This window comes from Vigna unguiculata, chromosome 1, assembly GCF_004118075.2.
Source record: "Vigna unguiculata cultivar IT97K-499-35 chromosome 1, ASM411807v1, whole genome shotgun sequence".
Classification (NCBI taxonomy): Eukaryota; Viridiplantae; Streptophyta; class Magnoliopsida; order Fabales; family Fabaceae; genus Vigna; species Vigna unguiculata.
Genome location: NC_040279.1, coordinates 29,786,365 through 29,810,712, shown reverse-complemented (window position 1 = coordinate 29,810,712; position 24,348 = coordinate 29,786,365). Strand labels below are relative to the sequence as shown.

General features: G+C 28.9%; 2 protein-coding genes across 6 annotated transcripts; both read right to left on the bottom strand.

Annotated features, from left to right (window-relative positions):
- Nucleotides 1–14,575: 14,575 nt before the first annotated feature.
- LOC114194151 (protein POLYCHOME-like) lies at nucleotides 14,576–15,899 on the bottom strand. The gene is made up of 2 exons (XM_028084238.1): nucleotides 15,441–15,899; nucleotides 14,576–15,357 (listed from the first exon to the last, which is right to left on the bottom strand). The coding sequence occupies exons 1-2, from the start codon at nucleotides 15,702–15,704 to the stop codon at nucleotides 14,980–14,982; spliced, it is 642 nt and encodes a 213-aa protein (XP_027940039.1). The 5' UTR covers nucleotides 15,705–15,899; the 3' UTR covers nucleotides 14,576–14,979.
- A 4,219-nt stretch (nucleotides 15,900–20,118) lies between these two features.
- Nucleotides 20,119–23,567, bottom strand: LOC114162971 (transcription factor bHLH130-like). 5 transcript variants are annotated; one of them, XR_003599338.1, is made up of 8 exons: nucleotides 22,666–23,567; nucleotides 21,512–21,819; nucleotides 21,409–21,429; nucleotides 21,259–21,304; nucleotides 21,067–21,132; nucleotides 20,909–20,977; nucleotides 20,670–20,801; nucleotides 20,119–20,505 (listed from the first exon to the last, which is right to left on the bottom strand). XR_003599338.1 is itself a non-coding variant. In XM_028047001.1 (6 exons), the coding sequence occupies exons 1-6, from the start codon at nucleotides 23,174–23,176 to the stop codon at nucleotides 20,730–20,732; spliced, it is 1,197 nt and encodes a 398-aa protein (XP_027902802.1). In that variant the 5' UTR covers nucleotides 23,177–23,563; the 3' UTR covers nucleotides 20,573–20,729. The 5 variants fall into 5 exon arrangements, 1 of the variants encoding a protein (XP_027902802.1); XR_003599336.1 differs by having other exon boundaries at nucleotides 20,119–20,502; nucleotides 21,259–21,429; nucleotides 22,666–23,564; XR_003599333.1 differs by having other exon boundaries at nucleotides 21,259–21,429; nucleotides 22,666–23,563.
- Between the last annotated feature and the right edge of the window lie 781 nt (nucleotides 23,568–24,348).

The following is a 24,348-nucleotide window of genomic DNA, read 5'->3' as shown; positions in this document are numbered from 1 at the left end:
AAGTTACATAGTCTAAAAATCATTTTGTACTTTTAAATTACAGAAATTTAAAAATTATTTTATACTTTTAAATTACATACTTTAAAAGAATGAAACAGAGAAAAATTATATGAGCGCAGGAAAAACAATATGCAGGTGGAGCAAAAGGACGGTTCAATGTTTTTTTTTTTTAATATAATTTTCATGTGTTAAATGATTAATTCAATTATTTTAAAAAATATATAAAAACAAATTACGAAACTCTTCCTATAAATAAATAATTGAATCCGTCCCCGTGCCCCGCACTTTTCTCTGACTAATCAAGAACACTGTTTCAAATTTTGTATAAAGACAATGAAATAACATGTTTGACTTAATTAGTTAGTTTTTTGTACATGTGGGTTTGATTTATGATTAAAGCAACAAATTAAGCTACAAAATTTATCCTTTAAATAGTATTCTATTTCTTCCACTAACTAATCCTAACGACATAACTAGAAATACATAAAAAACATGATTCACATAATAAGGAGTTGTTTTATGAAGTTTTAATTTTATTTTTGTAAGTTTTATTGTGACACGTCATTTTTTTATATTTTTATTCTAATATAGAAGTCTCGTAAACTCCAAAATATTTTTTCAATACTTTACCAACCTTGGTTATAATCTACAAGAAAACGTATGCTTATATGCAAACTGCTTAACTTGAATCAACCAAATCAACTTACCCTTACACATTTGTTAACAATATAATTTCTACCACAACTTCGTTGTATCGCGTGTACAAACATGCATAAAAACCAAAATAATGATATCAACATACAAAAATTTATCATTTACATAAACAAATATGTTATATTTATATTTAATTATATTTAAATAAATCAAAAAGATGTTTAGGAGAAAGGGTTTTTAATTTTCAACCATATCACAAACAAGTCACAATCGGGTTCTTGATACCACATGATAATAGTTGCTTCCAAGAAAGACGACACACACGTCAATTGTTCGACGGAATGTCTTATCTAACTAAAAACACTATGCGAAGTAGAAGATGGAAAATGCGATTGAAGATAAACCGTGGAATGAAAAATGAAGATGGAAGTTGTCAAGTCACTTGGGGTGCTCGTCAAGATAAGTGGATACACGATATTCTTCACGGTACTCAATTCATCAATTGAGATAATTGAGAACTTCACCATCACACCACTCACATAGTCGTGAGATAAGTGAATGAAAGTCATACAGAAATGAAATTTGTGCTCCTCTCCAAGTCACTCAATAGAACCAATGAGATAAGTAGGGGACTCGTGACTTGAGCCACTCAAGATAAGACTCACGCAAACATACACAAGAAAATCACTCAATAATGTTTCTTCATGTATATTCCAAATTTTGCTTAGAATAAAAGACAACCCTCTATTTAAAGTTTGAGAGGAAGTTACCACTCTTATGATTAGAGTGGGCGATGGTTCCTAGAATGATTTGGAAATCCTTCACATCATGTACATTCCCCTTCTCATGCGTATATCAATTTACATAAAAAAATGTTATGTCCATGTTTAATTATATTTAAGGCTTAAATACATTTTTAATCCTCATTTTCGCAGTGTTTGTTGCGGATGGTCCTCATTTTGACATAATGTTTAAAATGGTCCTCATTTTTACCGAATGTTTAAAATGGTCCTCATTTTCGCAATTTGTGTTTTATTTGGTCCTTTTCTGTAACGCCGTTTAAATCATTAACGGAGCATTGTACAAGTGGCACGGTTTGTTGTAAGGTTTGTTACGTGTACTGTATATGTGTGATAATTAACGTTAATTTTTTAATTTAGGGGAAATTTTGCAATTAGGGAAATTTCTTCATCTTCGTCTTTCTTAAGCTCGGATTTGCAGAGGAAGCAGCTAATACTTGTCATTTCATCATTGGATTAACGTGAACCCTGTTACTAATTGCAACCTCTTCTTAGCAACCTTCAATGACTTCTCCAAATCATTAATCTGCCTCATTTGTGTCATGATGATGACATCCTTTTCATCAACACCACCATTTGAAAACATTGCAACCCCACATTATTGGAACCACCACTCTGTAAATCAATAAACCAAAAATTAAAACCAATTTATTATTAACACAAAAATAAAAATAGATTGTACCCAAAATTTTCTACCAATATTCTTTGGAGTTCTTGCCATCCTCAAAGCTGTCATCTCTCCGTAACTACAAATCGAGGTTAATCCATTTCTCGTTGAACCGCCAACGGTGCACGAAGTGATACAATACAGTTGCATCCAACGATTACAACCAGAGGGAAAGGAAGAAGATTAGGACCGTAACATACCTATATAATGGGATTGCAGGAAGAAGAAGATTAACTAGAAAATTGAAATGAAGAGCGCAAATGCAATCCAATGATGAAATGACAAGTATTAGCTACTTCCTCTGCAAATAATCTGAGCTTAAGAAAGATGAAGATGAAGAAATTTTCCTAATTGCAAAATTCCTCCTAAATTGAGAAATTGATGTTAATTAGCCATATAGTACACGTAACACACCCTAATACAAACTTGTCACTTGTACAATGCTCCGTTAATGATTTAAATGGCGGTACAGGAAAGGACTAAATAAAACACGAATTGCGAAAATGAGGACATTTAAACATTCGATAAAAATGAGGACCATTTTAAACATTCTGTCAAAATGAGGACCATCCGCAACAAACACTACGAAAATGAAGACAAAAAAAGTATTTAAGCCTATATTTAAATAAATGGGTTAGGAAAAAGGTTTCTAACTTTCGACCATTAAGATGTAAATTGAAGTGGAGTATTAAATTTAATTAATCGAACAAGACATAAGGCTTCACAAATTTACAAGACAAATTTTTTAAGAATTTTAAATTTTATTAATGGAAATGAATATTTGATTGGATATAGTGATCATGCTATCTAAGATATGGACTCAGATATTGATATAGATTACGTAAGATCAGACCTTTTATTTATTTATTTTAAATTTAAGAAAATTTATTTTGCATCGGCATTAGAATTCACCAAGAAAATTATTATTTAAATGGATATATAACCTAAATTCAATAAAAACGCGTAATATTTTCAAAGAAACAAAAAGTATATTTTGATAAAATTGTTAAGTAATTAAAGACCTCATTCACTTGAAAGTTATTTTTTTATTGATTTTGTATTGTATATATTATATAAATTTATTTCTTCTATTGAGTGTTGATTAAAAAAATTTAAAATATGAAAATCTATTTAATTTTTCAGCTTATTTAAACAAATTTAAAATTTCAGAGTAAGATGAATTGGAAAAATATTGTATTCATCTTGAAAATATTTTTGAGTTTTAATGACTATTTTAACATTGATAGTCTTGATTTGTTTTAAGTGTTGAATGAAATATGAACATGTGAAATATTACATTTTACATATAAACAAGAAAATAATTTTATAGTGTGTGAATGGGTAAAAATTCTATTATTTTATAAGACTAAGTTAAATTTAAAATCCACTTTTTAATTTTTTTAAATGTATTTATTTATACAATATTATTAACATTATTTATAACAGTTGGCATTGTTGAAATAATTTTTCAAAAGTTGAAATTGACAAAATCATATGCGACATCAATTATATTATTATAAGATAGATTGAATTAATTCACTATATTCCTTTATATTATTACCTATTGAAATTATTTAATCATAAAACCCTAATAAAAAACTGTAGAGTTTAAAATATTAAAAAATTAAAATATAAAATTTCGAATCTAAATCAACATTATTCCTATTTTAAATTTTGCCTAAATCGCCAAAATCTCGACATGAAACCTTTCATCGAACATGTAGAGGACGCGTTGTAGAGTAGTGCGATGCGATGTCAAGTCTGAAATAAGGTTGCTGGTTGCTGGCACTGTTTTTATATATAAGAATAGTGTCTCTGAATATTATTTACGTGGGTGAGGCCTCGCGTTCCTCGCAAGTAATAAAAAAATAGAAAAAGCAATTTGCAAAACGTGCTTCTACATTGTTTATTTGGAGTGTGAAACGGCGTTTGAGAAAGGCCATATAAGGAAGACCCATGTTTGTGGTGAATCTGTGTGCCTTCATAGCAACCAATGGCAACCTTGATCGGTTGCCAATATTACTATCTCTTGTTCCTTCTCTGGTTTCTCTCTAGTGTTACCTTCTTTTTGGACACTTATGCTATGTTTCTACGCGTGAAGCTTCTGCTTTTGGGTTCTTCTCTTTACTCCTTCGGCGTTAACAGACAAACCTCAACTTCACTCGCTCGATGCTGGCATCATTTCAGCCCTATATTCCCTCTGGGGCTTCATGCAGATTTGCCCACAGCACAGATGCTTGCTTTGGCTTTTCATTCCTAGTTCTTATGTCTTATGATACTAGGTTACTAGGTTTCTGCAACTGTTGTTAAGGACTGTGTTGTGAAACCTAGTTTCTTCTCAAATCCAATGTTTTTTGGTCTCTGCTTTTGGGTTTCTGTAATCTAGTTTCACTCTTTCATAGACATTGTGTTGCTTAGTTTGAATGGCATACCAATTGTAATAATAATAATAAAAAAAAAAATAATGTGTAAATGGTAACATTTCCTCAGATACGAGAGAAACCCGAGTTTGGTTGCATTTTACATTACTCGTCACCTTTTATTAGAGATGTTCGTTTATTTCTTTGCTGGTGAATAACCTGTAGAATTTTCTTGTTTTCTCCTTGTTTTTCGTCTTTCAACCTGGCCTATTATTGGGTCGCTATTAATTTATGTTTTAACTTAATACTGAAGCCAAGTTGAATCAAAATATATTATTTTTATTACATCATGGAAATTGTATTGTTCCTTCCAAATCTAATAATGAAAAATTAAAATAAAAAATCATTCAAACATTAAAATACAAGTTTAACTCACGGTACTCAATTATGTCAAACTAATTATTTTATCTTCATTTTATGTAAAAACTCCAACATACTCATTACATCAAGATATATACATATTAAATCTGAAATTATAAATTAATAAATGTTCACTTGATAGACTCAACAAAAAAATAACTATTGATATATATGATTCAAATGACTTTGATATAATTTTAAAAAGTTAATTTAAGTCTAATTCAAATCTAAAAAATCAGTTTATAAAATAAAATTTGTACCTATAAGATCCGTTTGTAATATAAAATTATGAAAAAATCAACAGAAAAAACAGTTTTTTTTTTTTATTTGAGAAAATAATTATGAGTACAACCCAGGTGTTACCAAGGATGCACTGAACTAAACACTGAACTAAAGACAAACAAAGTAAAATAATGTATATGTACTGTATCATGTCGCACATTAATCTGTCCCCTCTTTAAATACCAGTTCTATGAACTGTAACTCTTTAAAAGGAATATAAGATGATTCTCTTACTTAGAAATTATTAGGTAAAAAGTTGGTATGGAAGGAGTGGGTTCCACATGAACCATACCACACCGCTTCACACTCATTAGAAAGAATTGGTTTTTTATACCAATTTGACCAAGCAAAAAAAATTAGCACAAACTATACTTTTTTAGTTTCAACCCTAAATTAGTTTTTTTCTTTTCGATCTTCAAGATTGCAAAATTAAATCACGAAAATTGAAAATTTGTAATCGGACTATTTAGCAAGTAATGATCTTAACTTAGATTACTAAAAATATACTTAATTATATGCATAAGGTATGTTTTATTTATGAAAAAATATTTTTATATTTTTCTGTAAAAATGTTTGTGCAAAACTTGTCCATTTATATATTTATTCATGTTATCAAATAAATATTTGTCATGCGTTTTTCTGTGCATAACGACAATTCATTTGAAAATTATTTAAACTTTTTATTCTTTTAAGAATTGACGTATATTAGTAGATAATTTAAAAGATAAAATAGCTACAAAATATTTTGTAAGCCTTAGACATACGACACATATAGGGACAACTTTTGTTTAAGTAAACATAGATGAAAGGATATAAAATAGATGGAAATGATTGGTTTATTATTTTAAATTAATTTATATATTATAAAATTAATTTATTTTAATTTATTTTAATTTTTTTAAAATTCATGATAATTTAACCTCTTTTTAAAACTTGTAAACGTATATCATTTCTGAAAAAAATTTATTATAATACACTGTATGTAAGGTGGTAGAAAATAAATTAGTATAGTTTATCAAAATTTCGAAATGACATTTCTGAGGGTAAATTAATTTTTTTCTTTCTAAATCTTTTATTTTTCCGTACGAGTGTTTTGAAAGACTAAGTATGTATGTAGAAGGAAGAGAAATCAACTTAATTTCATAGCCGTATATTTGTGATAAATTTGGAAATATCATATTATATCCTTTCAAATTGACGGTTGCGTATATATGATATATTATTGGGCGAAGTAGTTAATGTAGAAAATAGGATTGTGATATTAAATTGGAAGTATTGGGTTTGTTCTTGATGACGTAGATTTACAGATGTAGATATATGAATAAAGACGGTTTGTATAACTCTTATATGTATTTTGTTGTCAATTTATTATGATAACTTGTTTGTTTCGGTAGATTTGGGATTTAAAATCATTTTAAATGTTTCCGGTGGAAACAAAGTATAAAGAATACAGTTACAATTTTGCAATTTTAATAAATTTTTATATGTCGATTGTCATAATAATTGAGGTAGAAAAGATTTTTTGCTTTGATTCCTCAATAAGTAAAGTTTAATGTTTCAAAATTTTTAAAATTTCTATTTTTAATTTGAATATATAAGTTTAGGCTTCGATCCTTATGAAACTAAAGTATGAAATCCTAGATGTGTCGAGTTTTTCAAATCCAGTGCCATTAAGTTTCTTAAATTTACATAATTGTCACTTTTTTTAATTATTTTATATGTAGAATGACATTGGTTCTTGTATAACTGAGGCATAATGGTGACATATGCTTCGGTGCTTAAACAATCGAGGCCTAAAATTGGTTAAAATTTTAAAATTGCTACTGAAAGCACCCATTTAGGCCTTGGTTTTAATAATAATTGAGGTAGTTTCGCCTTTAGACCTTGGTTTTCTAAATAACCGAGACCTAAATGTGTTTTTGGAGTTAAAATTCAGAAAACTTATGCAGAGGAGATGACTTCCTTCGTCTTTTTCGTTTTCCTTCCAAGAACCATGCCAATGGTGTTGCCCCCACGGCAGTTTCTTGCCACCATCATCATATTTCACCCTTGATTACACTATCGGTGTGTCGCGCACTCCATCATTGAACTAACCTCAATTTTTTGCACCTAGTAAGTTTTCTAATCTACATTTTTTGGTTTTTTTTTTTTTTGGTGTTTTTTCCATTTTTCAATTTGGTTTTTTGTTTTATTTTTTGTCATTTTTTTAGTTTGTTGCTTTTGATGGTTACATTTTTTATACCTTGTATTGTTGCATTGTGGTGTGACTTTCTAGCTCTCTTAAGCAGGGGTATTGTTGCATCTCCATTATTACTCAAGTTTCACACTCCCAGGTTCTTAACTTTACTATAAATCTATAATTTTCTAACATATATCTTGAAAAAGTTAGGATTCTTCTATTATACTCAGATCTAGAGTTTGCTGGTAACTATATCCATTTCTATTTATTAAACTCAAAGAATATACTTATTTTAATCAAATTGGATTCAAACGTTGAAATTCTTCGCATAAATTATTGAGTAACCATCAATGCAGGAAAGAGTTTTGGTTGCGATTATTTTTTATATTGGACTTTGATTCTCAAAGAAATCAAGACATATTCAGGTGAGGTAAAAAATGGTCTTTTGGTCTCGATTATCAACCGAAACCCAAAAGTCGATATTATGATTCGATTCATATTTTAACCTAAGATTATACCCTTTAAATTAAATAATCATCTCAAACTAAAAAGGACATTTGACTTTGGTTGGAAGACAACCGAGGTCAAATGTCCTTAAAATGAAATAATTATTTTAAATTAAGAAGCGTATTTGTCTTCGGTTGGATACTAAAATTTTATTATTTGTTTAATTTTTGTTCTTTGTATGAGATTGATTAAGTGATGTAATATACCTTTTTTTAGTATATAAAAAATATAAATTTCATTAGAATTTAAAAAATTGAAGTAAATAGTTATTTAAAATAATTTTTAATTTGCATATTTATTTTTCTTTTAATTTTTTTTCAAAATATTTTTAAATTTTATCAACTAGGTTTCATTAATGTTTGAAAATTTAATAAATATTTTGTTTCTCATTAAATTTAATATGGTATTCTAATATGAAATATATATAATTATAATATAATTTATTTCTAAATATTTGATATTAAAGAAACAACACTCCTTTTAATATTGGATATTTAAAATATTATGTTTTTCTTACCGTAATTTTTTATTATTCTATAAAAATTAATTTATTGATATTAAAACAACAAGAAAGAGAGTATAGGTACAAGTACAGATATATATTCGATATCCGATGGGGATAAGACAAAAACATGATATCCGTTGGGTTTGGGTAGAAATGTTAAAATGGGTTCCAGCCCATGAGCCAACATGGCTCATCACGGGTTCGAACTAGGTTTCGGGTAGAAAAAACCATTTTTTTCATAAGTGGGTTGATTTGAACTCGGCTCACGTAACCCACGGGTTAAACGAGTTCGAACTGGGTTGAAGGTGGGTTGACCCACTTAACCCACCAACACTTTTTTTGTAATTTTTAAATTTTTTTTATTATAATTATTTACTACTCCTGGTTATATTGGTTTACAATTTCATATTCTTAAATGCTAGAATGTTGCTCAATAATATTCGTATATTTTGAATGTTTAATTAATTTGATTGTCAAGTTATATACATTGATACTTTAATCTTTAATTATTATCTTTATATTAAATTACTCAAACAATCGTCTTATGAACAAATTTTTCTAAATTAGTATGACAAAAATGTGTAGTGTTTTATTTATATTTTGTTGAATACCATAACAAAAATGATTTAATATTAGCCATGTTTTCTTAGACTATATGAACATTTTCTTGGAAACAATTCATAATATATTTATGACATTGGTTCTTTACTTTACTGTAATTTTCATCTCATAGATTGCTTTAAAAATTATTTAAATATTTGAATACTTAAAAATAAATAAATAAATTTTTTTCAATTTTATGTGGGTTGGTGAGCCAACCCACTTAACCCACCAACTCCTTGTAGGTTGAGTCAGGTTGCAAAAGTTCTAACTCACCATAAAATGAGTTAGGTTGTGCTCACCCAATTTTAATCCGACCTATGATAAGCCGACCTGTATGAGTCAGATTAACTTAATTTGACATGTTTAAATTTGAGTATAAAAATAAAGCAATTTGAGTATAAATTAATTTTAAATGTGTAATTAAATTAATATATTTATTATTTTATATAAATAAAGCAATCGAGTTTATTTTTAACTTTTCATAAACTACAAACCGTTATTCTTATTTTTAAATATTTTTATTTATTTATTTAATAGTTTACCTTTTAGCAATATATATTTTAAGAACTTATAATTTAATCAGACGGATATAATTTATTTTCAAGATATCAAATATGATATTGTGAGTAAAATTTTGACTGATTATTATGTAATTTATTTTTTAATATATCTCAGATAAAAATATAATCATTTACTGAATGGGCCTTATGTTTGCAAAAGTACGAATTTTAATATATTAATATTCAATGTTATTTAAAAATAATAATTGTGACACTTTTCTTTTTCATTATCATTATGCATGTCTAAATTAATATAAAATAATTTCTATAATATGTTAAAGGGTTTCATAATATTGTCTCTATATTTTAACATCACACTATTATTCCTAAAGCTGTTGATTAGGTTATTAAAAAAAACTTAATTAAGTATATTGTAATTGTGATTTTATTAAATTATTTTTATATTACGTTTTAAAAAAAAAATCAATAGAACATATGGTGTTTATGTTTTTTGTAATGTTATGACATGATTATTATCGTGTAGATTATTTTTTTTACTTGTTTTCATATATTGTAGATGTAGGATTTGATGATTGACATAAAATAATATTACAATTAATCTAAAATGACAAATAGCTTATATTGTTTTTCATTTGAAAACATTACGATAATAAAAGATAATCGATGTTAGATATATCAATAATAGTAATAACAACTATTTTTTTATTATTGTAAGTGATAGTGAAAGTAATCGAAGAACATAATAACATTGTTATTTTACACGTTTTATCATATATTGAAAACAATATAATTTTATGTTAATAATAAAATCTAATATTTATTTTGACGTCGAGATAAATAAGAAAAATGATAGAATGAAATAATATCATGTCACTTAATTAATAAAAAAAATTAAATAACAAATACTTAAATAAAAATATAAAAGTGTAGAATACTCAATCAAATAAAATAAAATAATTTAATTAGAATTTAAAAAAGTAATTTAATTTTGTTATCAATTTCAAAAAAACTAGTTCTTTCGTTAATTCAACCTTCCGAAAACTAGTTCTTTATGTTATCTACATACTTTTTTTAAAGAGCAGGATACATGTTAGCATGATGAAGCTTCACGCCATCACTTAGATGTGGAAGAACCATGATTTTTTTTATTCTGCTTTGATTTTGTTTATTTATTTATTTGATTCCTCCTTATTTAAATATTCATGATCGATGCTTTCTATTAAAAAATATTTTTTAGTTAACAATTTGTCTGACCAAGATCCATTACATGTGAAATGACACCGTTGAAACAATTAAGCAACTCACATGAATTCTTAAGAAAACATTTCAGTGTTCTGACACATATGTGCTTTTCCTCTTCCACTATTGGAATATTCATTAGTATTTGTACTATTGGAATAATACATACAGTTTTTATTTTATAGAAAAACATATTTAATTGGGTGTGTGCTAAATTGAAATGATAATGTTCGTAATGAATCGATAATAAGTAATTAATATTGACTAATTTTACAAATATTGAAATTACAGAAGGCTAAACATAAATGGAAATTTAGTTGTTAGTTAAATATAAAGAAAATTTGAGTAATTTATAAGAACCTAAACATATAGTTAATAAATTAGTTAAATATTTTATTGTCTCTTAACTTGTAAGTGAAAATTGAAATTAGTCAATCTTTAAAATTTTAAATCAATTTAGTTATCATTTTTAAAAATGAGTGAATTTAGTCATTTTAACCAAATTTTATTAAGTTTATTTGACGTTGTAAACGAGTCTCTCAGTTAACATTGAACCAAAATCTAAAATGTGTCAAACGGTGTAAATAATTCAAATGTTATCCTGAAATGTGTTTGAAACATTAAGTGAATTTAACAAAATCTTGTTAAAATGACTAAATTCACACATTTCTAAAATTGATGACTAAATTAGATTGACTAATTCTAATTTTCATTAATAGTTAAGAACCAAAAACTAATTTAATTCGTTCATGTCATGGATCCTTTTATACCTAAATATTATTAAAAGAAGAATGAATTATAAAAGAAAAACACGTTAAAATTAATAACATATTATATTCTTTAATAAAGACTAATCATTAACAAAGTCGATAAATACACACTTAACACTATAAATAGTAAAATAATTTAGCTTTATAGAAAAAAAATACTAGTTTAATTATTTATGTCCTTGTATTTAATCAGATTTTTTTAATAGATATGATTTATATTTTTTAAATACACACTTAACACTACTTCTAATTTTTTTTATAAAATTTTGAAGTTAAAAGTTATTTTATTCAAATATATTACATCATTGTACTTGATAATTAGGATAATTATTACATTCTTGACCAAGGTAATTGTTGTTATGTACTAAGGATTTAAGTTTTTTTCTTTTTCTCTTTGGCATATGATAAATGAGAGATGATGATAATAAAGGGATTTTAGGTAGAAATCATAATTGAGTTTCTTTTTATGTATATTGGGTAAGTTTTGATAGTGGATGGTTCACCTTTAAGGAGACTTAAGTATATATTATTTAATAGTATAATGTTCAGATATTTGTATTTTGAAGGTGATTAAGAATGGATTATAGGTTAATATATGATTATGCAATCTTATATACAGATTTTAGGAGTTTGAAACATGATCTTTATAAAGTAAGATGTTGAGATAATCATATTTAGGAGTTGGAATTGATGGTTTGGGAAGTGGCATATGAGTTAGAATTATTATGATGTATTTCTTTAATATAATAATACATAATAAACAAGTCATTATTGCATTCATTACTTAATGTTGCTTAAATACCAAATGGATGTCCAAACAAAAAGTATATACTACTTAAATTACAGACTGAGGCTTGAATGCGACAAAGGTTAAATAAATTATCTTTTTTACGGAGCCAATGATTCTCAAGTAAGAAGAGATCATTTAAACATTGAGTTGGGACAATGGTTAACGAGATTTTAAAATTGGTGAGGTCACACTGCGTGTTGACGCTCAAGCGTAAGTATTGTTGTTTAGGTATTAATGAGATTGTGTTTGATATTTTGAAAGTCTTTAAGTTACATAAACTAGTATTATCGTTCAAACATTAAAATGACATTCAAACACTAGTCACTCAAACAATAAGTGCATGTTTGAGTGAGGGAGGTACTCAGTTAGCTTTCTGTTCTCAAGTTAGTCAATTAAGCAGCAAGAGATTAGTTAATCGAGAAAGAAATCAATCAATCATCTTTCATCCATGGTTGATTATATCAAAGTGATATAATATTGCAATAAGAATGTTTGCATTTGGATAAGGATTCAAAGTCGCTTAAGCAAGATAAAGGTACTCAAATGATGTACAATGATGGAAAAGTATGAATCTAATAGATTGTAGAGATGTTTGTTGTGAGAGAGGTTGATGAGTTGATATCTATTTATGGTATGATAGTATTATATTATTGATAAATATAGTAAGGTATATGTATTTGTTTAATATACGGTATACAAATAACTACTTTGACCTTATAGTTCAAAGATTTTTTTAGAGTACAATCCTTAAAATGAGTCAAATGTTAATCTTCACTAATAATGACACATAAGTAATATAAAATTTATGGAAAAAGTTAAATGAAAGAAATAAATTACAATTAATTCATTTAAAATTAGAAGAGATTCCAATATTCTTGAACAAAAATTATTATTTTTAATTTATTATATTTGATAATAAAACAAATATAAGATTTATGAAAAAAAGAGTTAAATGTAAGAAATAAATTACAATTAGTTAATTGAAAATTAGTAAATATTTCAATATTTATAAATACAATTTATTATTTTTAATTTATTACACTTGATAATAAAACAGATAATCTAACAAGTTGTTGGCATAGGATTAAAATATCTTCATATAACTTTATGCCAGTATACACTGTAATGTTAATTCGAGTTATTTTTTAGCCATTAAACTGCTTTTAATAAAGTATATAATCTTTCTTGATTTTGTTACTAAGTTTTCATTCTTAGGAACTCAAAACGAATTTTTACTATTTTAAACTTATCCCTTATCACTATGGTATTATGCTGATATTTTACATTTTGTTATTAAATGATATTTAATTAATATTATATTTAAGTATAAATGTAATATATGAAGTTAAATATCATATAATAATAAAATATATAAAATATTATTATGTATGTAAATAATTTGAAATTATTATATGAAGGATTAATTTTTTTTTCTCAAATTATAGGTACTAAATCATTAATTTAAATTTAGGAAAAGCATGAAACTTCATTCAAACTAAAAAAAAAAAAAAAAAACTTATGACGTACTTAAAAATATTGATGGTGGGTTAAAAATAAATAGGTTATTATGCGTCTCTACAATCATTTGGATTAAGCTATTTTAATCTTAAATCAGTGACAAGTATTTAAAACATTAAATTCCTCAACAAAAATTATGATACATTTTTGTAACAGAAAAGGGGAAGAACTGCTGAATCATTAATTAATGCCTTCACGTATTCAATTATTAACACGGTTTTGAAAACAGTTATGCTAAAGACAGTTCAGAAAAGGATAAAATTTCAAAGTCCTGAAAACAAGAACCAGAAACGGTTCCCACCGTTGCTTCACCGCCTTTGGAAGCAATGGCAATGTAAACATTCCATTGCTTTCGCTTCAATGAAATTAACTTTTTACCTTCTATTGAACATTAAGATTGTTTACTACTCATTTCAAATTCAATCAAAAACAAAGTTTACCTTCAATTTTAACTGGTTTAAAAATTATAAAATATCATTATTTTCTAACTCAAATTAAATTTCACTCTAGCTTAATTCTAAAGTCAAAATAGATTAAGATACTACTAGAATACCGTTATATTCCCCCCTCTCATTTCAATTTCAATAATTTTATCCGTTACCTAACGTTACAAATCAGTTAGACGTTATATTCGTAACTCCTGTTACAAATCTTTTAAATTTAACCAGCCATTTGTCAAAATGGTCCAAACAGATTTCAGTTTCTGAATCGAGCAAAATGGGTAACTTGATGGAAGAAAATTGATGGCAAAGGAAAGAAATTGAAGCCAAAAAAGAATCAATGCACTTCCTGAACAGTTTAACCAATGATACAATGGTGAAACCTCCAAATCGGAAGATATGGGAAATATGTACAGAGACTGGGACTCACAGCTACACCTACAACACCGACCCAATACCATCAAAGAATGATGGAAAGAACAAGGGGGCATGCTATTTATCAACACTGCTAAAAACAAGTCCTAATTTCTAACCAAGAAGTTAGATCAAAACTATAAAGAATATCCTTCTTGCACCTCCGAGAAGAAGATCCAATCTGAGCAAACAGAAAACACTGTTGCGCGAACCAACCAAATCGAGTAAAATGACTCTAATACCCTTGTTCTGCCTCTGTATAATCCAAATCCTGTCGCAATCGGAATCAAAACTGCATAAAATTGAAATTTCACCTCATGGACATCAACGTGCGCACCCTTTTTTCCCTCTCTGCTTTCTTCGCGCTGGGAGTTCGCTTGAGCTTCTTCAACTCTTCAAGCACAGCCTCCTGAACTTGGTCAATGTTGTTCAATAGCTTTTTCTGGGGTGTAAGGGTTTCTGATTCCCCTTCGGGTAATTCAGAAATGTCGAGGTAGATCTTGGGCACTTTGCAGCCCAGAGGTGTTCGAAGCTTAACTCCGACAGACTTCGGAGATTTCGAGGAAGAGGCAACGGAGGCAGAAGCAGTCTCGGAAGGTTCTAGAACTACTTGATCAGCCGTAGAAACAGTGCTTTCAGTTCGCTGGCCTTCGACTTCCCCTAACCTAGCTCTCCTTCTCTCGATAGCCTAAACCACAACGCATAAAGAAAACATTCAACAAAAGATTCAAACAAAGAACGGGAAACGACGGCGCTTTAATTTCCACTTACCCTAGCGACGGCAGTGATGTCACGGAGTGGTGTTCGGGGGTACCAAGCGGGTAGCAGAGAGCGTGAAGAAACGCGCCCCCTTGCGCGTCGCGTGGAGGGAGGAGTGTTCTCGGAGCCGAGAAAAGCACGGGCGCGTCCGCGGGGCAGAGTTCTTGGAGGGGTTCGGTGCGGCGGAGGGTCGTTGTAGATGAAGAATGCGCGGTTGCGAGCGAAGGCGGCAGCGAGGTCGACGGAGGTTACGCGACGGTCACGTGATTGGGGCATGGCTGAATGGGGGCGGAGGGAGAGGGTGGTGCCGTGGTGGTGTTGGGAGGAGGAGCTAGGGTTTGGCGAGAGGAAATAAGAAGAGAAGAACAAGGGTTTGGGAGAAGACCGAATTGGCAAATTTTGAAATTGAAAAAAAGGCGCTTATATCTCCCCAAAACTCTGAATCTCAATCAAATTCAATTCCTGGATTCTATCTCTCTCCTCTCTGCCAAAAAAATGAAACGGCTCATTTTGAATTTCAAATCCCGCTATGCGCGGGACCAACGTAGATTCAATTTCACTTCGAAATTCGTTATTTCAAATCTTGGGCTTTTTCTACTGGGCCTTAACCGTTTTCGGCCTTTCAATTCTTAACATTACACAAAGTAAACCATGTATTCTTACACTAATTGAGTCGTTGTTTTGCGAGTAATTTATAAAACTATTTGATATTTTCTTAATATAAAGAAAAATAAGGTAATGTACTATCATTTTTCTACATTAATATCATTGTTTTTGCAAGTTTTATATAAGAGTTAGACATCCCAGATGTTCTGTTTTTTTTTAATTAATTCCATTTTGCTGATAAAAAAAATTACCTACACATCTTTTTACTAAATTATTGGATTTGATGTGATTATGCAGCTTTGAGTATGGAATAAATCATGATTTCTGGAAAATGTGTACTATGATCATAGTATATTTAAAATAATTATTATTTTCGATGAATAGCTCTATCAATACCACATTTAAAAAATATATAATATCAGCAACAAAAAATATAGTCATATCATAACTGTGTTTACAAATATATTAAATTATTATATTAATTAATTAATATATAATTAGACGTTAATACTTGGGATTTGTTTTCATTCTATAATAATAAAATATCCTTTGACAAGCCTAGTAACGAGATGATTAATCAATCAATTTAGTTATTCATTAAATGTTGTTTGAAGTGGTGAATTATATTGATTACGAAAAAAATCCAACAAAAATGAAAAATTTTAAATATACCAATGTTACTGCCAGGATTCAATAAAAGCACGCAATTAAATTTCACTTGTTTGATTTGTAATTTTGAGAGGAATGATTATCTTTTTAATAAGTCATTCCTCAGTTCTTTATTAAATTCCCTATTATGTTAATTTACCATACTTAATGTTTAATTCACGATCAATACAAACTAAGGTTTAAAGGTAGGTACTACCTTTCTTTTTACCTTTAAAACAATTAAAAGCAATTAAAGTTTTTGTATTTAGAATAGTGTTAGGTTTCGTTCCTGTTTCTTTGGATGCATTATTAGGGGTGATTAGTTGGATCTTGTATTTATTTGTCATAGCAAATTTGGTCTTAGTAAGGTAATATCAATTACAAAAACTAAAATCCCAAACATATTATAAACATCTTTAAATAATTGTATTAATTAGTTAATATTTAATTAGACGTTCTACTTGGGAATTCTTATGATAATGTCCTTTAGCATTAGTAGTAATTACGTGAATGATTATTCAATTTAATTAGTGGGATGTAATTAAAAAAATGTATTTTTTTCATTTCAAAATTTTCAAATGTACTGCATTAAGAAATTTTTAGTTTCCTTAATTATGTACATAGAAACAAATTACTCTGAAGAATGTGAACTTAAGTTATAAATATCATCATATTAACATTCAGGCTAATAATATTTCATATTATCGCATTATTTTTTGGTAAAAATAATACAATCCAATTTTTTATAGTACAAAGTCACTAGAAAACTCATGTATATTCTAACTATTGTCATTCAAGATAAAAAAAAATGGTTAATATTCTTTAAATGTTTCAATGTGTTATGTTTAGGATAATGTAACCGCCATGATACATGATATGAGTTGTTCAATTAAATAAAAAGATAGTTCTATATTTTTTCGTAAAAATAGTTAGAAATAGAGTAATATTTTAAAGTTCGTCTAAAGCGCAAAAATTGTTCTTTAATATTGAAGACTAAAACATTATCAAGTGAATAACATCTAGAGATTAAATTGCAGATAAATTTTTTTTAATCAATAATATGATAAAAACTAAATTACCTAAGGTTTATTCATTTTTTAAGTTGATTAAAGTCAAGTCTTTTTACACCAGGTAAAGAAGTTATGAAAGAAAATCTGTGATCTGAACCTAACCCTAAATTAAAAATGACAATTCATTTCATTAAAATAATAATTCCAAGTACATGATACGTAATTTACGTTTTCCTCCAAAAACTATATAAAAATGCAAATTGAAAGCAAGCATAAAATAAATAGCCGCCAAAACGGAATGGAATCAATTCATGTGTGATAAGCTATTTTTTTATCAACTAACATGTGATATTTACATAATAGTTGTAGTTGTTATGAGATTAGTTTATTTGCAATATAGGCTTATGAAATAATTTATTAAGGAAAATTTAAACTCATTTAAGCATGTTATTGAAGATTTACTAGCTGCTATTAAAAGATATATCCCCATTTGAAAGAGAAAAAACAGTTGAATTCTTTCAAAGATTTAAATTGACTAAATTATTAATTATTTACTAGATCATTTTGGTCTTTCAACTATTAAAACTTTCAATCTCATCTTTTAATTTTAAAAACTAATGCAATGTTGCATTTTCTATCAATAATGTTTAAATTTTCCAGCGAATGGGTCCTATATGATGACTACAAGCTATTTTTCATATTGTCGAGAAAACAACAAGTCAACGTCGTTTTATCACAATTGGATGAAATAATTACCATTACTTCAATTTTAAAATGTCAGAATCCAAATTCAACCATTTAATAACTTAGAAACGAAAATTAATAATCTAAATTATTTTAATTTCAAATTTAAGAAAAAAAATCACCATATAAATGGAGGGAAATCGTACACTTCTACCTAAGAGTACCCACACAATGTGATGGACCAAAATAGTGTATATTGTATAAAAGGATTTTGATATAAACATGCTTGAAAATATTATCATATTTTTTCATGTTCACTGTCTTGAATACCGAACACCTTATGCAATATATATATATATATATATATATATATATATATATATATATATATATATATATATATATATTATAATTTTTAGAATAAAAATAACATAGTTAAACATAACATGATAATTTCAACAAGAAGTCAAAGTCTTCCTTATAATAGTCCTTTATACATAATTTTTAAGATTACTTTAGATATAATATGTTACATTTCCTATGCTTTTTAAAGTTTAATTATGTTCATTGTAATTTGATTTTGAATAAATGGTTCTTTAGAGTTTAAATTTATTTAGATTTTAAAAGTATTGATTTAATAAGAATTAGGAACTTTTACGAACATGGTAGTAGATAATTAGTTAAGTTTAAGTGATATAAAATTAGATGACGTAAACTTATCCATAGAGAATTAGAAAATAAGTTTTGGGACAATTTTAATCAAACTCGAGAAGAAAATAAGTTTTTATGAGTACTTAAGGAGATAACTTTTTTGGACAAACTTAAACATCTTTATCTAACCTCCTCAAAGGAAAGTTCTAATGTCCGTACAAAAACAAACTTTTTGGAACCTTATTTTTACATACACATTAAGACAACAGAAAAAAAAAAAAAACTTCTTCTCTTGTATTCTTCCTCTATAGTTATGAGCACTTAATTTTTTTTTTATTTTAATGTTTTTAAATATACTTTTATGTAATTGTTACTCTCTTTCTTCAATTAACACTTTTTCATCATTGCTCTTCTTACATGCTTATTGTTTGTATTTTTGTATTGTTGTAAGTGCTCTTCTTCTACAAAATAGAAATAAAATCGATTGTTTTTATTTCAAAAAATAGGATAAAAATATTTAGTTATGGTTAAAACGTTCTTTTAGACAAGTATCTTAGTTAGTAAAACTAATCGACTTATATTATTTCACTTAAGGGATTAATGATTGAATAATTTCATGGATAAATGATGACAAATATTAATTGAATAGAAACGAGTAAATATTTTATATTATGTTATATTATTGATTATAATCTAAAACATATCGTTTTTGTTCAACATGAAGAACAAAATTTTAAAGTGTACGACTAAAATTTGCTTTATATAAAGTTATCCTTCACTTCTTGGTCTATCTACTTAATCCTAAACACTTTGTATGCCCATAATTATTAAAGTCATGTGGGATTTAATTTATTTAAGCATTTATGTGGAATATAAAATGAATAGAAACTGAGAAATCTCCTCAAACATTAAGCAAACCATGTGCAGAAGAGCTTTATTATAAAAAAATGCAAGAGGTGAAAAATTAATAAGGAAATAGAGTAGAGAAAACATAGCATAAATCACTCTTAGAGATTATAACAGGTTTTAGACTCATTCTGGATAAAAATTGTCATAAACATATGCGCAGTAGAAACTAACATTCCTGTCAGTGCAAAGAAAGTTTATCATCATCTCATCCATTGAAGCAAATTGCACTAGGTATTGAAGAGTCTCATTTTGGATATTATGTTCGTTACTCGACACGACTTGTTACAATACAAACAAGTTTGGCCTGATGCAAATAATAATATTTGCTCCTGTCATTCACGGAATAGACACCTAAACGTCCAAATTTAAATGATTTTCTTCTCAGAAAATTATATCCTTTTAACTTACTTTATTTTTGTCTTTATCTTTCACCTGTTAATTTCAACCTGTTTTGCTGTTTTCAGTGTAAGTGTCAACCTTTTGCATCACATTTTCTAACCATATCTTCAATCTCTACAAGGATCCAAAGGTGGAGTGAGGTCATAGCTGCATCACTTTGCTATTTTCTACTGAAAAAAAAATTCATTTTGTAATGCATGAATTGATATCAAGCAACTCATGTAGGGGGAAAAAGAATAACATTAAAATAATTCATTACAATTTTGTATAAAAAATTACAAATTAAACTATTTGATTTATTGTCTGTGTGATTCATCACGTCAAAATATAGTACCCGGGTCCTATCCAGCATCCATGTTTGCATAGTTCCTTTCATCACCTGTACAAAAGAAACTCATGCAATTTTATCTGTTTCTGGTTTCTGCATGTTTATACATTTGCATTTAGCCCTTCTTTCGCTCAGATTCTGCAGAAAGGTATTCAAAATGTTAGTGCATGCATGAAAAGAGTCATTAGTTGCATTGCATGGCTATGGCTATGGAGTTCTAACAAATAACTTCTCCCTTTGAGTACCTTGAATTGATTCTGAAGATTCTTTATGTAGTCTACAGCCAAGTCCAACATCTCTGCTGTGCTGGTTTGCTGCAATTAATTCAAGAATTCAAGAATGTTTACATTCCAAACACAAAACAATCCAAGGGCAAATCAACTTCTGTTTTATTAATTCTGACCTTTTCCATGTTTGGAACAAGCTCTTGCAATTTTCTTATCCGTTCACTGATCCTAGTTCTTCTCACCTGACAACAAGTACTTGTTAGAATAATGTTTTCACATAATCGTTCATCATTTCTTATAGAATTCCACACCAAATGTTTGTGAAAACATGTTTTGGCACATATATAGATAACATGATACTCTCTTACCCTTTCGGCTATGCTTCGAGGATGAGTAGCAAAGCCTCTCTTTGCTCTGATTTTACAAGGAACAGAATCATTAAACTGAAGCAAGTTGTCCATAGCAAACATGTCCGAGGACGTTCTTGGCAAACTCAAATGATGCGAAAGAGAATGAACCTGATTTCCCAGCTCTCCATTCTGAGTGTATGAGAACATATTTGTATTAAGAACCAGCAAAACTTTGGAACAATACAACGAGAAAATTGAAAATTCTATATACCTGAGCTTCAGAAAGTAACTCATCATTACTATTTCGCTGTCTTTTGGGGTTTGACGTCTCATTCCAAGAAGTGTAAGGGAATCCAGAGCCGTAATATCGAGCATCACCATTGCTACCTCCATGTCTACCATCCTCGGGGCTAGTTACTTTAAGACCCTCCGTGCACATTTTAGAGGTTGGTGATAAAATTCCCAAGGAAGAAGGTGAGAAGCTAATGTGATTCTTCATTCTGTTCATAGATATTCTATGCTCACCATCACTGCCATTAACACCACCAAAGTTTTCAACACCTTTCATAGCATCGTACCCTGCAGTTTTCAACATGAACTGAAACTACTTCAGTGACAACTAGGTTTATCTTCATATAAAATTTGGAAACGTGTTTTCAGAATTTTTAATGCCTATATCCAATTTTGGATACACAAAAACGAACAAGGAAGAATAGATGGGATGTGTAGATTAAAATTAAGTTCATAAGTGAAACAAACAAAATCTCACTTTTACATGATTAAGTTCACACACAAAAAAAAAAAAAAAACTTACAAAACAAGGTTTTCAGACAAAATTTTTAAAACGGAAGCATATTTTTGAAGATAATGAAATACGTTACGAAATTGAATTTTTTTCTCCAAACTCAACCATAACATGTGTTGTTTTGCGGTTTAACGTATTTTACGTATTTTGAACACTCCCAACCATATTCTTGAGAATTAAGAGTTTCTTCTTTACAAGATCATGTCAATGTGTATGTCAAATTTAAAGTCCTGAAACCGAAGTTGCTACAAAAAGTATGAAAAGACAACGGCTTAAAGTTCCAATATTGACTTATGTTGTTCGTTCCGTACAAAAACCACGGCTTTAGAAAGTAATAGAAGCGCTTTGTTGACATTAAGTGTTTATAGAACCCTTCCCAAATCAAATATTACGTTGGGAATCATAAATAAATCTTATGTGTTTAATTTAACAACTCAGCATATCATTGCTGTCTAATTTCAAAAGTCAGAACACGCAATTGCAGTTGAATAAGCTACCACCACTATCTTCAACAATTCGGGATAAAGAATTTCCATTTGGTGCTAATAAATTGTACGGACACCCTAAAATCTGCCATGAAAAGTAGTAAACAAAAACTGAATACAGAAAAAGTACAGTACCGTTGTGAAAGGAGATGCTGTTAGAGAAATTGCCAGAAGGGAAGCTACTCTGCCTGAGAAGATTGGGATTAAAGCTTTTGCCGCTCTGATCCATTCCCACAGAACCCAGCATCATAGATGAAGAAACAGTTACAGAAGAGTCATGCCTCGGGTACCGAGAGGGTAACACAGAAGTATTAATAGTACTATAACCTTGCTGGGAATTCATGCGACTCAGAGGTGATAATGATGGCGACGACGACGATATTGTTGACTCCTTCGGTTGTTTATTGTCGTTAGAAACCTTGTTATCCACGAATTCTCGTACGGTAGGGGATGTCGTATCGAGGGTGTCGCCGGAATTGAAGAATCTGAAAAGTGGTTCAGAACCCTCCCAGGGGTTGCCGTTGATGGAAGAAGCTTCGCCTTGTTTGAAGTTGGCGAGAACTTGGGTGGGGGCAGAGCGAAAGCGAAGCAACCCGGAATTGGGTTGGTGTTGTTGCTGAAGTTGGTAACGGGAATTGGAATCCATGGTTTGTTGGAAAAAGAAAAGGAGTGAAGGTGATACTGATATGAGAGGCTAGAGAATCATAATGATGGAAATTGAAAAGGTTGTGGAAGTAACCCAAATGGGAAGGAAAAAGGAAAGCTTGGTGGCTCAAAATTCAAGGAGGGGCTTAAAGGGAAGGTTGAGAGGTCGGTGTTGTGCAGAAGCGGAACAGATAAACACAGAGGCAGTGAAAAAGACAAGAAGAGAAATATGTAGGCGTGGAGAAGGATAAAAAGATACGCGTTAGTGCAGTTTCAGAAACCTGATTATTTTGCTTTTTGAAAAAAGAGAGCTAGAGCAAGCAAGATCCTGTGAATGAACTAGAGAGAGAAGAAAAAAAAACACAGAGGACAGAGAAAGTGTATGCAGAGAGAGAAAGAGAAAGAAAAGGAACTGGTTGAGTTTTTTTTTTTTTTTTTTTTTTTTTACAAACACAAGTTCTAAGATGAAAAAAAAAAAACATTTACGGCATGAATAATGAAATTTAATAAGAAATAATTAATTTTGTCTTTGTAGCATTTTGAAGCAGTTGAGCCAATGAGAGATTTGAGGAGTACATCAACTAGCGTCACAGGACTGGATACTGTTTGTCTGTTCTTAGATTGCTTGATAATTCCGAACACCAGAAAATATTACTTTAATTCACTGCAATATAAAATTTATTTGGTGGTACATTTTCTTTTGTTTTTATAAGCTTGATTATTTTTTTAGGTTGGTTAAATTAGGGTTTTCTTTAAGTGCTTAACAACCCTTGAAAACATTACGAAACCTATCACTTACTACTACTTGTTCAATCTTGACCTATATTAAATCCATTTAATACTAAAGAAGAAAGGGTGCATGAACGAATACTCCAGCGCCAATGGTTTACACACTTTAACTGCATAATGAAAAATCCGTGGAATCAAATCAAGGATAAAGAAGACATGCTAATTAAAGTTGTAATCTTAACCTCAATTTTGTTGGATAAGAACAAAAATGGTAAAGAAATTTGTGAGTTTGGAAATATGGAGAATATAGTATGCAGTTTTATTTATGGAAAGACGGCGCGTGTGAGCGTAATCTGACACGAAGGAGAAGAAAAACCGACGTGGCAACGTTGCTTGTCACTGTTCACACGACAAAATCCATCTTATATCTGTCACCACGTCATT